At 43.9% G+C, this 12,874-nt stretch overlaps 1 protein-coding gene across 6 annotated transcripts in view; it reads right to left on the reverse strand.

The window, feature by feature from the left end:
• Window positions 1-364: 364 nt before the first annotated feature.
• The window catches only part of LOC112151081 (solute carrier family 12 member 7), a 49,350-nt gene continuing 36,840 nt past the window's right edge, over window positions 365-12,874 (reverse strand). For 3 of the 6 annotated variants that reach the window (XM_024279733.2, XM_024279735.2, XM_024279739.2), the window contains exons 10-26: window positions 12,560-12,658; window positions 12,209-12,266; window positions 11,454-11,628; window positions 11,264-11,382; window positions 11,007-11,105; window positions 10,741-10,860; window positions 8,855-8,959; window positions 8,543-8,711; window positions 8,200-8,395; window positions 7,957-8,126; window positions 7,758-7,889; window positions 7,529-7,636; window positions 7,182-7,298; window positions 5,212-5,387; window positions 3,827-3,841; window positions 3,244-3,377; window positions 365-2,234 (exon numbers count right to left, since the gene is read on the reverse strand). In XM_024279733.2, coding sequence (XP_024135501.1) covers window positions 2,143-2,234; window positions 3,244-3,377; window positions 3,827-3,841; window positions 5,212-5,387; window positions 7,182-7,298; window positions 7,529-7,636; window positions 7,758-7,889; window positions 7,957-8,126; window positions 8,200-8,395; window positions 8,543-8,711; window positions 8,855-8,959; window positions 10,741-10,860; window positions 11,007-11,105; window positions 11,264-11,382; window positions 11,454-11,628; window positions 12,209-12,266; window positions 12,560-12,658 — 2,084 coding nt within the window. In that variant the 3' untranslated portion in view covers window positions 365-2,142. The remainder of the gene's footprint in view (window positions 2,235-3,243; window positions 3,378-3,826; window positions 3,842-5,211; window positions 5,388-7,181; window positions 7,299-7,528; window positions 7,637-7,757; window positions 7,890-7,956; window positions 8,127-8,199; window positions 8,396-8,542; window positions 8,712-8,854; window positions 8,960-10,740; window positions 10,861-11,006; window positions 11,106-11,263; window positions 11,383-11,453; window positions 11,629-12,208; window positions 12,267-12,559; window positions 12,659-12,874) is intronic. The other 3 variants (XM_036217517.1, XM_036217518.1, XM_036217519.1) reach the window with 3 other exon arrangements.

Raw genomic sequence — 12,874 nt, forward strand, 5'->3', positions numbered from 1 at the left:
ACCGGCACAATGAGACCCTGCCTTGGGCCCCCTCATGGCTACATTATGCTGCAGCCTTTTCAAAGAGTAAAAAGAGGTTGTTAATGTCTGTGGTGTTGGAAATTTTGCTAACATAACGAGATTTCTTAAATGATTTGATTTAAAAATTATGAATAAGTCCAAAAATCACAGTAGTTGAAGGTTGTGATTTTTTTTGGACAAAATTTGCTTATTTTTTTATAAAGTTTGTAATTTGTCACCTTTTTTAAATTTTTCATGAAATACAAAATTAGAAAATCTAAATTGACTTATTTATTTACATCCAATATAACATTCTGACATTGTAGTCACAGCTGTGAAAATGAGAAAACAGAGTCAAAAAAAGTTTCTTTAAATGTTTTTAATGTTTATTCGGCGAGGCACAGAAGCCGTTAAGCGGGCTACCTTCTCAGTGTGAGCAGCTTCCTGTTGGAGCCAGATGGCAGCAGACACACAAACACAGCTACTCCACAAAAAGCCCACACACACACAAACACACCACTCTCCGATGGTCCTCCGACAACTCCTCCAATGGTCCACGTCTTCATCATTCCTTTAAAACGTGTGGTTGAAGCTCCTCCTCTTCTCCAGCCACCTCAAAGCCTCAATCATTTTTTTTGTGTTTGTCAAATGGAGAAACCAGACTTAAAAACAACAAACATCCATCTTTAATAACTTATCTATACAGCTTTCTCAAAGTTCAACAATCTGGGTTTTCTGCTGTTTTCTCTTTGGTTGCTAAAAAGGTAAACTAAACAGTAACAATCGGCTTCATGTAGCAACAGAATTCATCCGTTCATTTCACTTTTTTGTTTTTTTCCCCATCTCTTTCAGTCTTAAACCAGTAATCTTCACAAAGTAACTCCGGCCTCTTCCTCTTGTGAAACAAAAACACGTAAAGTAACAGAAGATCAAAAACGAAGCAACAAACACTACAGAGAGAACTACAGTCACATGAAGAAGTGAACAGAACATACACAGTTTTCACAAACGACGCCTCAACTTTTCCAGCGCAGAAAAAAAAAAAACACAGCGATTTGCTTTACAGAATACTGCACGGCTAAAGGAGAAAAAGAAACTGTGGAGGGGGGGGTCACTCTCTTTGCAGGACACGGGCTCAAACGCCCTTCAGATTGTGTAATTTTTTTACAATTTCGGTTTGATTTAAAACCCTAGATATTTAGGTAAAAAGATCTGCTGAGCTGCTAAACGATACTTCCACAGTTTCTTTTAGAGTAACTTTGGCACTTTTCCTCCTACGATTGTAGTCTGGGACTCAAAAGTCCAACATTTTTAAGTTAAATATCATAAATCAACACTCAGGCATAAAAAGTCTTCTAGAATTTGCGCTGGAAGTGGTTTGGTTAGCCGAATGGACGATCGGTTAAGTGCAGGACAGTGACCACAGCAGTGTGGGAACGATTCACTCGTGTTATTGCAGGATTTCTCTGTTACATGTGGTTAAATGCCAACGATTCAGAGGGCAGATTTGTTATGTGCAAACCCTCCAGCTGTTAAACAGCTACAAGATTAAAATCATAAAAAGGAACATTTATATGGATTTGTTCCTGAACACTCGCCCTGACCCCATGAACACACAGAAGCTCCTTTATGGCTTTTGTCCTTCTTTTTTTGGAAACGTGGGCCGTCTCAGACTGTGAGCCCGCCCCTTTCCGTCGTGGAGCAGCCTCTAAACCAGCTTCATTCACGGAAAACCTCCTTCCAAAGGTTCAGCTCACAGACGACCTGATGAAATGGAGCCAAACGAGAACCACAGAGACCCCGCCCACAACCCACGTCCAGGTCGGCGCTGCTCAGACAGACGGCGGCAACCACAGCAACACACGACAACGGAACAGGACAGAAGGGGTTCAAAGACAGAAAGAAATAAAGTGTCTCTATGCTCTATGTTCCCTGTGCAGGGTTCTATGGCCCGGCATAGACACCCGGATGTTTCTCCACGCCGTCCGCCACACACGAGAGGTCCCACCTTCCCAACCATCGCTCCCTCTCCGGCGCAGGAAAAAAAAAGAATAAAACATTTTGGGCCTGTGGAATGCCCAGTGAATAGTTTCCATGGCAACATGCCTGTGTGCAGTGCGGGGCACGAGTTTCTCCTCGGTTTTAGGAGTAGATGGTGATGACCTCTCGGCCGCCCCCTCGCACCAGCAGGACGCGGTTCAGGCCTTCCAGGAGGACCTCCAGGAACTCCATGTCTGAGTCGGCAGCAGTCAAGACACAAACCAGAGCTCGGCCAGACCAGCACCGGTCTGTAGGTCACTTAGTAATGGGCCCCAGGCAGGGAAAACTTACTTACTAACTTAGATTTTTCGGTTTAGTTGATTTTCTGATTCTGAAGGAATTTTTATTTTGAGAAACTCGCAGATTCTGTTAATGACATCCGTCTTGGTCACGTGTCATACAGCAGCTACCTGACAAAATATAATCAAATATCAATCTTTTCACCCTAAAAGATAATCAGAGTCTGGATTGGATGTTGAAATGGCAAAAAAAATATGTAATGTTTCCTATATGGATTTTTTTAAAATCAGCAATGACTCCTACAAATCCACAACTTTTTTCATTGAATTATCATTTCTGTACAAAAAAAAATCTACTGATATTTTTAGAATTTTTCTAAAAACTACATTTAGTGGTAGCATTTTATTCTGAAAATAGATTTTCAGAAACTGGAAGTTAAAAAATGCCAGCTCCAGTTCTGTTCAGATCGGTCCGTTAAAATGTTGTCCAATTTAAACCGGTCTGTGGCCTGAAAAGGGTTGAGGGCCACTGGCAGGGATAGGAAACTCCCGGCCTCGAGGGCTGCAGTGCCTGCATGATTTCCAGATATCCAAGCCCTACCTGTGACTGATTACCTGGTTCAGGTGTGTCCAGCCAATTAGAACATGCCAGAGCAGAGAATGTTGGAAAACGTGCACGAATGCGGCCCTCGATTGTCACATTTGTGCCGCTTTTCTCCTTCAGCATCTGCTGGAATTAGGTTGATTGTGTTAACAATTAAAGTTACGTAAATTAAAGAACATAAACGCTGGAGCTCTGCTGTTAAAGGGTTAAGAACGTAGAGGATGGATTTTTGACTCGTGACCGAGCGACTTGACATCCATCAAGAATAAGTCGGATGTGGTCCAGAATCCAAATAAAACTTCCTCCAGAATCGGATTATAAATAAAACGGACAAAAATGTATGTACTTGATCAAGGATACAGTTCTCGTCTCCTCCCCTGTTCTTCGGGGGGCCGGGCATGTTGAGCAGGACCAGATGAGCCCCCTGGGATTTGTTGACAACCACCTCGTTGAGCTTCACCGCTGTGTGCATGCGGCGGACATTCGACTGGTTCCTGGTGGAGCGAGATGTTCGGATCAAGGAGAGGAGACAACGGTTACAAAAATGTAACTTACGGTGCGAAAACAGAGATTTTCCACACAAGTGTTAGCATACAACACAGGAGGCTCGGTTAGGGGACTGAAGCGCTCTGATGGTGGAATAAAGAGGCAACAGTTAAAGACCTTTTTTTAAAGCCTGCCTCTTTAAATGCTGCCTCTTTGCCATCATGTCAACAACACAGAGACGTAGAACTGCCAGAAGCCACGTTATAGTCAACCGATTCGCTCTGCAGGCGATTTATGCACCATGCCGCCAAACGTGTTAGTTCCTCTTCATGCAGGCGTAAACCAGACGAGGCTTTTCATGCAGCAAACACAAACACCACACGAGGAGCACAGAGAAAAGCTAGAGTCACCACGGGAGCAGCACACAGAGGGCGGGGCCAAAGAGAAGGCAACTTACAGACTCTCCCACTCTCTAGAAGGAGGAAAATGGGACAAAACAACAGAAACAGGCTTAGATGCTTCTACGTCAGCTCTGCAGCTCTCCAGCACTGCATGCTTCCCCACATGAGTTCAGACGCTCGCGGGCCAGTCCCGCTGACGCCAGGTCATCTGGATGGTGAGGTTTCATGACGGCAGCTCAGACTTTCGAAATAAAACAACCTGAACGAAAATAAACGGCTAATTTTTCAGCTGAAAACAGTGACTGTGAAAAAAAGATGAACTTCTCGGTTTACTTATCATAAATCTCTCTCTGTAAAAAAAACAATTATAAAAGATTAAAATGAGGCAAATAGATTTAAGAAAAAACAGATTCATAGAAAAAAAGAATTAGTGGTGTTTATAAATCTAAAAGTAAACTAAAAACTCCCTAAAACTAAGATTTTAAAGCTAAGAATTTATTCAAGGAAAGAATGGGGACATCTAGTGGCCAAGAGGTATAATTGCATCCTGTCAGATTATCAATCTTGTCAGCAGAAAACATTAAAATAATCTGCTGATGTATTTATTTTTATTAAATGTTACTACATGATTTTTTTCTGACTAAATAAGAAAAAAACGAATTGATTGATTAGACATCAATGTCATACATTTACAGATTCTTTAAAGTTTTTCCGTGAGGTGAAAAACAGAGCAGGAAGGGGAATAAATTTCACCCAGAAGAAGGAAGCACAAAAAAATTAATTGAGAAAGAGACCAACATCAAGGCCATCATTTAGGGCCGATTAAATATGTTTTCTACATTGTGAGGACTCACAAGTACAGATGACGTTCAGGTGACTAAAGAGGAGCAGAAATGTCTGCAGTCATCAATAAAATGTAAAGGAAAAAGAAATGACAACTCCTCAGAAAATCAGTGGAAAGACGATCCAGTAAAGATAAAATGATTGTAGTGATGCATCTCACTTTGAATAGCATCTGATATTTCAACTCAACATTTGATTAAACTAATTGTATAAATTTTAACTTTCGGGTTAACATTTATGAATCGTTTGAAGGAGTTTTAATTTACAAGAAACTTTTCTCCAACAGTGAAAAAACTGAACTTGTGAAATAATTTTGGGACACAAAATGAAGATGTTAGACTATACGTGTGCACGTGGCCTGGCCATGCACTACAGCTAAAACACTTGAAGGTGTACACGCATGCAGACACACAGCATGTTTCCTCTCATCGGATCAGAACCAGCGGCCCGGCTGCACATGCGATGAGGCATTCTGATGCTCCACCTGCGTGAAGGCTGCTCGCCATGAACATGAAACCACACCATCACAGCGACTCACGCCAAACCCCACGCTGCTCAGTCACCAGCCGCGGCCTCGAGCCGCTGCAGGTGCACTTACGGCTTCATGTTGAAGAGGTCGCGCACGGCCACGTTGGCGTTGCACTCGCGGTTGCGGTTTCGCTCAGTGAAGAGCTTGTCTTTGGTCCAGGTCATGTGCACGCGCTCGGGCCCCGCCTCGGCCTTGTCGTTCACCGCGGCGTGGGACGCCGTGTTCCTGTCGTGGATGAGCTGAGCCTGAAGGGAGAAAGACAAACGATGAAGAGATTCACCTGTGAGTGGTGAGGGGGTCAAATGAAAAAAGGTGCAACAAAGAAGGGGGCGTGGCTTTCACACATGCACAGACACCAAACACAGGGGCTGAAATGTGTGGGTGAGGGGATGTTTTTGCAGACTTTAAAAAAAGCTGCATGTCAGAGAAATGACGCTTTAAGAGGGTAGATATGCTGAACATTCACTAACATGACACTAGATACAAGGATCTGGAATATTAACTCAAATTAAACCTTACAAAAACAGAAGGACGCTTATGTGATGCAGAGAGCATACAAGGGGTTTATAAGACCCACTCTGATAAAAACGGTGTTTTTGATGTTTTAAACATGTTCTTTTGGTGTTTGTTTTTGATGATTGTGAACATAACATGACTAGGGATGTAATGATTCTTGGTAAACCAGTTAAAAAAACGATTCAAACTTGTCAACATGTTCATTAAAAACCGTGTTTGTCACAGCCTGTGCCTAAATTTAGAAAAATGCAGAGCTGATGACATTTCCTCGTGCAGGCTCGCAGTGAGGGTAGTGGACTGGCTGCGTGCTCTTCCTCCGAACTTCCCTGCTGGGAAATTCCCAAAGCTCCTTCAGATTTAAAGGTTTCACATAAGTCAGGTCTGTCACACGTGGAGCACAACATGAACAGAGTATGAAAGGATTTGTGATCATTTCAGTATTTTGTTTATTTGTTTATTTGCATTGAATCCTTTCTGTTAGTAGAAAAGTCAGTTTGATGTAAGGGGCAAAAGGAAAACTTAATTTGCCATAAAATACCTTTAATTCATTGTGTTGAAAAAAATATTAAAAAAAAAAATCAAAATTGTGACTATAAAACTGTGAATGGAATTGAATCGTTGCTTGACTGAATCGTTACATCCCTAAAACGACTAAAATAACTTCTTTGAAACCCGACTTGTTTCTACAGAAGCATTAAGAAGATAAAGAACAGATGTTGGATGGATTGAAGTTGATCAGGTCTGATAAAGAGGAGAAGACCCTCACATTCTGGCTGAAGAGCTTCTAAGCGAAGACATTTCAGAAAAGTTTTGAACTGCCTTTAACAAATCATTGACCCTCATAATGCATTAAAACTATCATAACAGCAGAGCAAACCTTTACAGAAATGTGATATAGTGATGCTGAAAACAGACGGCGTTTGTTGGTGAAGGTGAGGTGGGGTTGAAGGCGGCGATGGAATGTGACGAGAGTGTTGTTCAGCAGAGAGGAAGACACAGAGGAGCTCAAATGTTTGTGTTCCAGCTCCACGTGCTCCTGTGACAACACTGTCCTCTCTTAGGGCCAACAGCCCAGGGTGGGGTGGGGAGGAGTGCGCCGGACCATGGAGGATATGGGGGGCGGGGCCAGGGTTTCAGGCTGGGCTGGAGTTCACAAAGCAGCTCTCAATGACTAGACAGTAGGCAGCACTACTCTGGTGTCAATCTGGTCGTTTGCGTTCTCAGAACTGGTGCTGCAGCTGTTAACTGGTGAAACTACGGCTCCACGCTGAGGGAAAACTGCAGGTTTGAGCTGCAGGGAGACGATCCAGAGCAGAGGAGAGGCTGTTCGTCTAACCTTTTCATGGAGACGTCTTTCAGCTCTGAGAAGCTAACCTACATTCACCTGTTTATTTAGGAATGTTTTTTGCGTTTTTAGAATGGAATAAGTCCGATCAACTGTCTGTCATTGGTCAGAGGTCACAGATGGAGCTTTGTGAAGGCAGCCCTGTGTGGTCTAACAGAGGGGGGTCAGAATGGACTACCTCGTCCTCCTGTGTGTCCTCTGCCGTGGAGGACTGCCGGCTGAGGCTGGAGCCCTCGGTGGCGTCCTGGTTCTTCCTCCGTATGGAGCTACGCGACTCGTCAGTGATACTCTGAATCTGCGCGGGGCGGTGGGGCCCCCACCGGCAGCAGGCGAACAGGGAAAGGGGCCAGTAGTCATTTAGCTTGGCTCAGCTCATTTACTTTGTTATTTATCACTAAGATGTTATAGTGTCAGAGAAACACACTACAAATGAAAGCCCGACTTTGTCTGCAAATATGGCCGTCTCACTTCTGGACCCAGAAAGCAGTAAAAACAGGTGCAGGGTGGTGTTGATGTGTGCTTCACCTCTCTTTCTCTCTCCGTCCTGGAGAGATGCATCTGCTTCAGCATCTGAGACCTCTGCTCCATCACCAGCGTCTTCTCATAGGTGAAGGCTGAGATGTCGTTATCGTGCTGTGGAGGAGACACCGACATGAAGAAGTCAAACACTGATGATGTAGTTACTGAAATCCTCCAGCAGAGGGCGACAATCTTTACGATTTCTTTCCTCTGTGTATTTCCATTCAGGCCTCACCATTTCCACAACTTCCACCTCAGCGTTCAGCCGCAGGTGATAGAGGAACATCTGCAGATCTTTCTTCATCTGGATGCTGTTGTCGTCCATCTGTGCTACCGTGAAGATGCGCATTTTGCACTTCCTCCAAACCTGCAGGGCAAGAAGTGATTGTGGAACAGGTGGGAGCTGGAGAACTCTGAAGATGAACTCCACCCACCTTATGCTGCCGCAGCAGGAAGGGCAGCAGCATCAACATCCCCCCGTCATGAACCACCCACCACACGTCGATGGTGCCCTCCCCCAGCCGCTCCTGGTTCGTGGGGAAACTGTCCACGTTCTTGGCTACGAGAAGAGCCTGATGGGCCGCCGTGGTCTCTCGTATGGTCTCTGCAGAACCCACACCCTCCATGAGAACCCCAGCCATGGAGAGCTGCAACCTGAACCTTCTCCTGCAGCTCACCTATGAAGTTCCTCCAGGACTGCGGGTCGTTGGACTGCTTCCAGGTTCCGGGCCAGGCCATCAGGACCGTGTTGTGCTTCATGCCCCCCAGACCTGCAGACTGGATGAGGTGGGAGACGCCATCTCTGAGGTTGGAGGAAATCACCACGTGGCAGAAACCTTTGGTTCGCTCGGCGGACATGGAGGACTTGATGTTCTGCATGAAAAAGAGGAGAAACCAAACAGAACCACAGAACATGGTCAAAAACAGCCACAGTCTGATAACAAACCCTATCATTATAAATCCCCAACATTTGCCACCAGGAGGAGTCTATATCGAGGATTTGTTCGCCAGCCTCTCTACCTGCTCGGCCTTCTTGGCCTCCGTGTCTTTAGTGAGGTACGTTCCCTCTAAAACGTATCCCACGATGGTGAGGCCTTTCCCCGCCTTCAGCTGCGTGGTGAGGGACAGCAGGCGGGGGTGTTTGACCGCTTGATCCGAGTCCAGGTTCAGGAGCACCAGCAGCTGAGGTCTGCCGGTACAGAGGAGGAAACAGAGCAGTCAGTGCGACTCAACAACACAGGATCTCACGGGAGAAGGAGTGTTCAGAAATTCTGCTTATATGACAGCAAATAAACTCCACACTACATCATCAACAAACAGGATTCTCTGTACCTCCAGTTCTTGGTGTGAGGAGGAGCCTCCTCCAGCCGAATGAGGGCGTAGCGAGCTGCGTTCAGAGAGAGACCCCGGATCCCGTCACCCCACTCCTTCTCCGCCCTGTTGATGGAAAACACAGAGGTTTTATTTTAGTTCATCAGCTTTTCTGTGTGTCCTTTCCCACATTGAAGTCCCACTCCCATCATCTTTTGATTTAGTTGTAAGAGCAGCTTGTGCATTTTCTACGCAACAAATACAATTTATTTCAAATTGAATTTTTTCACCTGCTCCTGATTCACAACAATTTGAATAAAGAAATATTCAGAAATAGAATTTTAAGCTGAATTTTCGTAATATGTGTCCTCTATTATAGAAAAATGACACAAGAACATGTTAAAAACAACGTTTTCATTGGTGAAGGTTTTTAACAGAATGACTAGTTTAGATTTTTTTAATTTTTTTTCTTTAAACTTATTTACAAGAACAAATTAGATTATTTTAAACCTTTTTATTTGAATAAAAAAAGGCAAAAAATACTCCTCAAGTCACTGTTTGATCAAGTAAATCCTTTTTTTACTAGAAAAACTGTACCAAAATATTTAATAAAACCAAAACAGTTTGTGAATAAAAAAACTTGATTCTGCGTGTCCCTTCTAACGGCTTCATCTTTGTCTCCAAGTGACCAGTCCAGCTTCTTCTCACATTTTCCAGCCATAAGCTCCTCCTACTTCACTCTTGCTCTCTTCACGTGATAAACAGTGAGCTCCTTCTGCAGCTTCAGCCGAACTGGATAATTGCTGTTCACAGGTGTTGCTGGAAGCAAGTCTGTCAGGTTATTGTTGGATTACGTGTACTTGCAGATAATCTTGGGTTTCTTAGGGATATTTCTTTGAAAGGTGAGGTATGTTGCAAGGCATGTAGCTGATAAACCAGGGGCCTCTGGGGAACCCAGTGAAAATTTGCCATCTGTGACTGAGGTAGTCAGTTGGTACCTCGTGTGTGCAGGGTCCAAAATGAACACTCGCCACTCACCATTTGGGAGCGCTTTTTTCTACGTTTAGTCCTTTTTCTGGTGATTTTCTTTAATTCTCCTCCTCTACTGTGAGATACACAAGGGCACACAAAACGAGAACGTGACACCCCCTACATCCTCCTTCTCTATTGCTTTCAAATCAGCAGAAACGGTGCCCCAGATGGCTGGAACATGCATATACGGGGCCCAAATTCTCACGCCTTTGGCAGTCAGGTGGCAGCCACCAACTCTAAAACTCTTGAAGCCCCTGATAAAGACTAGCATGCAGAGGTGAGCCTGTTCAGGTGTCTGTTAGACTGACATAAGCTTATTAACAGAACTTAAAGGGGGAGGGGCTAACAAGTCACCACAAGCAGACCCTCTCTCGCCGTTTCTTCACGACTAATTTATTTGTGATGTGATGAATGTGTTGCGGCGTGCCTAGTGTACCATGTCCCTGTCCAATAACACTGTCAACCACTTTATGTACTTTTGTAAGATGGATGTTTCTTAATCTGTCCTACAGCCAGATGCGATGAGTGCTTTACAAATAATTCCTGATCTAATCTGGGCGGGGCCTATATCTGCACTACTAATAAAAAGAATGAAGTTTTTCAAAAAGTAGACAGTTAGTTCTTTGATAACAGACTGACGTGTTTCACCAGAAAGGAACCTTCTAAGAATCAAGTGGGAGGGGCAGTCCTTTGTTTTACATCATAGGTGGAGCCTGCAAGTTTGGCTTAATTGTTCGAAACAGACGCAATCAGACTGGAGCCTCTGGAGATAGTCACAAGTGAGGTGATTTTCTCAGAGAAACACTTCAAAGAACTGGATTTACATCAGTAACCAACATTTTAGGAGTTTTTCCAGGAACCAAAGGTCGTCATACCCTCTGTATTCTATGTATTTGTAGATGCAACCAGCGATCACCATGGCAACGATGGCATAATACCAGGAGGAGATGAACATGAGAGCAAGACACAAGCTCATTCCCAGGAAAGACAGAGCCCTGCAGAGAAGAGAGAAGAAAAACTTCAAAAAATTTTAATAAATTAACTCAGAACTTTTAAAAGTTTTGATATATATTTCAACATTTCTGATCATGTGATGATTGTTTATGGCTCATAAGCAAAAATGTGCAGATGTTACACTCACCAGTGGTAGTACTTAAAGCGGGGCCTCCAGTTGGGCGTTCTTAGCAGCGTCTGGACCGCACAGGCCAGGTTAACGAAGAGGTAGCACATGAGAAAAAACCTGTGGGGAGAGAAGCCAAAGCATACAAGTCACTCATCTTCTAAATCTGCACTTTATAACTCACTGTGGGAGGTTTTAAGCCACAGAAAACTTTAGGGATCACGGCATTCCACTGATAATCTGCTTTTATAGAAAGACGAGTGCAAACCAACACTCACATGGACAGGATGGGAGCGACTGAGTCCAGCGAGGCGATGAGGATGCCGATCTCACAGATGGCGGCGGTCAGCAGCAGAGCCCAGGTGGGCTCTCCGTTAGCTTTCCCGTGACCAAACACCTTGAAGGACACGGTTGGAGTGAGTGTCAGCAAGGAGAAACTTCTACATCTGTTTGTGATGGTTTATCTACCTGTAAGAAAGGCACGATGCCATCTCGGGCAATAGCTTGCAGCAGGCGGGGGGCACCAGTCAGACTCTGCAGACCCGCCCCGCAGCAGGAAAAGAAAGAACCGATCACAATAACCCAGGGGGAGGGCCAGGAAAGCGTGCCTATGACGAGGTTCCCCTTCACCGAGTCGCCAAACCTGCAGGGTACAAATGAGTATTTCATCAATAAAAATGAGAAAAATCTGGGTTTATCCTTAATATGTAACCTTTTTCTTTTTATAAATAAAAACTGTAGAAAATCTTACAGAAACAATTCAAAGAACTGCAAAACATATTTTAAACAAATGATGGATGAGGACTGTATACTCCTGAGCTTTAATCTTAAGATCCAGATGTAGTGAAATCAAGTACTTCTGCTTTAAAAAGTCCTAGTTAGTGTTTTTTTGTGTGAAACTCACAGATCCTTCAATCAAAACCTGGATAAAAAAATGGAAATTGCACAATTGAAGCTGCTGAAAAAGCAAATTTAGGTTTAAAAATCACAGATGTTACACCGGAAAAGGTTAAAACACATCTGTAAAAGACAAAGAACTAAATATTATTTCATAAGAAAATCTGCACACATCTGGAGCTGCAGCTGACACCTGCTGCATCTGGACTGTGGGGGATACCTTCCTAATAACCAAGAGCGAGTCCATAAAGCTCACAAGTGATTCACTAAAAGTCTGTTGTTTTGCATCAAAGCTGTTTGAGTGTTTAATACAATTTGGATCTCACTTGTCTCGAAGCAGCACTCCTTCAATGCAGGCGCCAAACAGGATCACACAGGTGATGTCTGAAGATCTGCTCAGGACAATAATCCACGGGTGAAGCTTTGTACAGATTACAGGAATGACACACATGCTAACTGCCAGACTATATTTGTCTTTTCCCATGGCTTAATTCCTATTCTAAGAGCCTCCACATTAAGAATTCCTGTCTGTTCCTACAACCTGCAGCTGTAGCAACATTTTGATAGAAAGGCACATCAGCAGAAAAACTATTCCAAACTTTTAGAAAACTTAAGACTGTTTCAGCAGTTCACATCAGAAATAAGCTTATTGTGCATTCTGTCATTAAAAAGGACACAGATAATGGAGGTGGTGGTGATAGCCAGAATGGTCCCGATGGGGATGGACCTCTGTGCGTCCCTCAAGTCGCCAGAGCGGTTAGAACCAGCCATGATTCCTGAAAGCAGCCAAAAGAATGATAAATTCAGTGTGTGCTATGAAGCAGTGATGTGTGTTTTGAAGCAGTGATGTGTGTTATGAAGCAGTGATGTGGTTATGAAGCAGTGATGAGTGTTATGAAGCAGTGATGTGTGTTACGAAGCAGTGATGTGGTTATGAAGCAGTGATGTGGTTATGAAGCAGTGATGAGTGTTATGAAGCAGTGATGTGGTTA

This window comes from Oryzias melastigma, linkage group LG20 (genome assembly GCF_002922805.2).
Source record: "Oryzias melastigma strain HK-1 linkage group LG20, ASM292280v2, whole genome shotgun sequence".
Taxonomy (NCBI): Eukaryota; Metazoa; Chordata; class Actinopteri; order Beloniformes; family Adrianichthyidae; genus Oryzias; species Oryzias melastigma.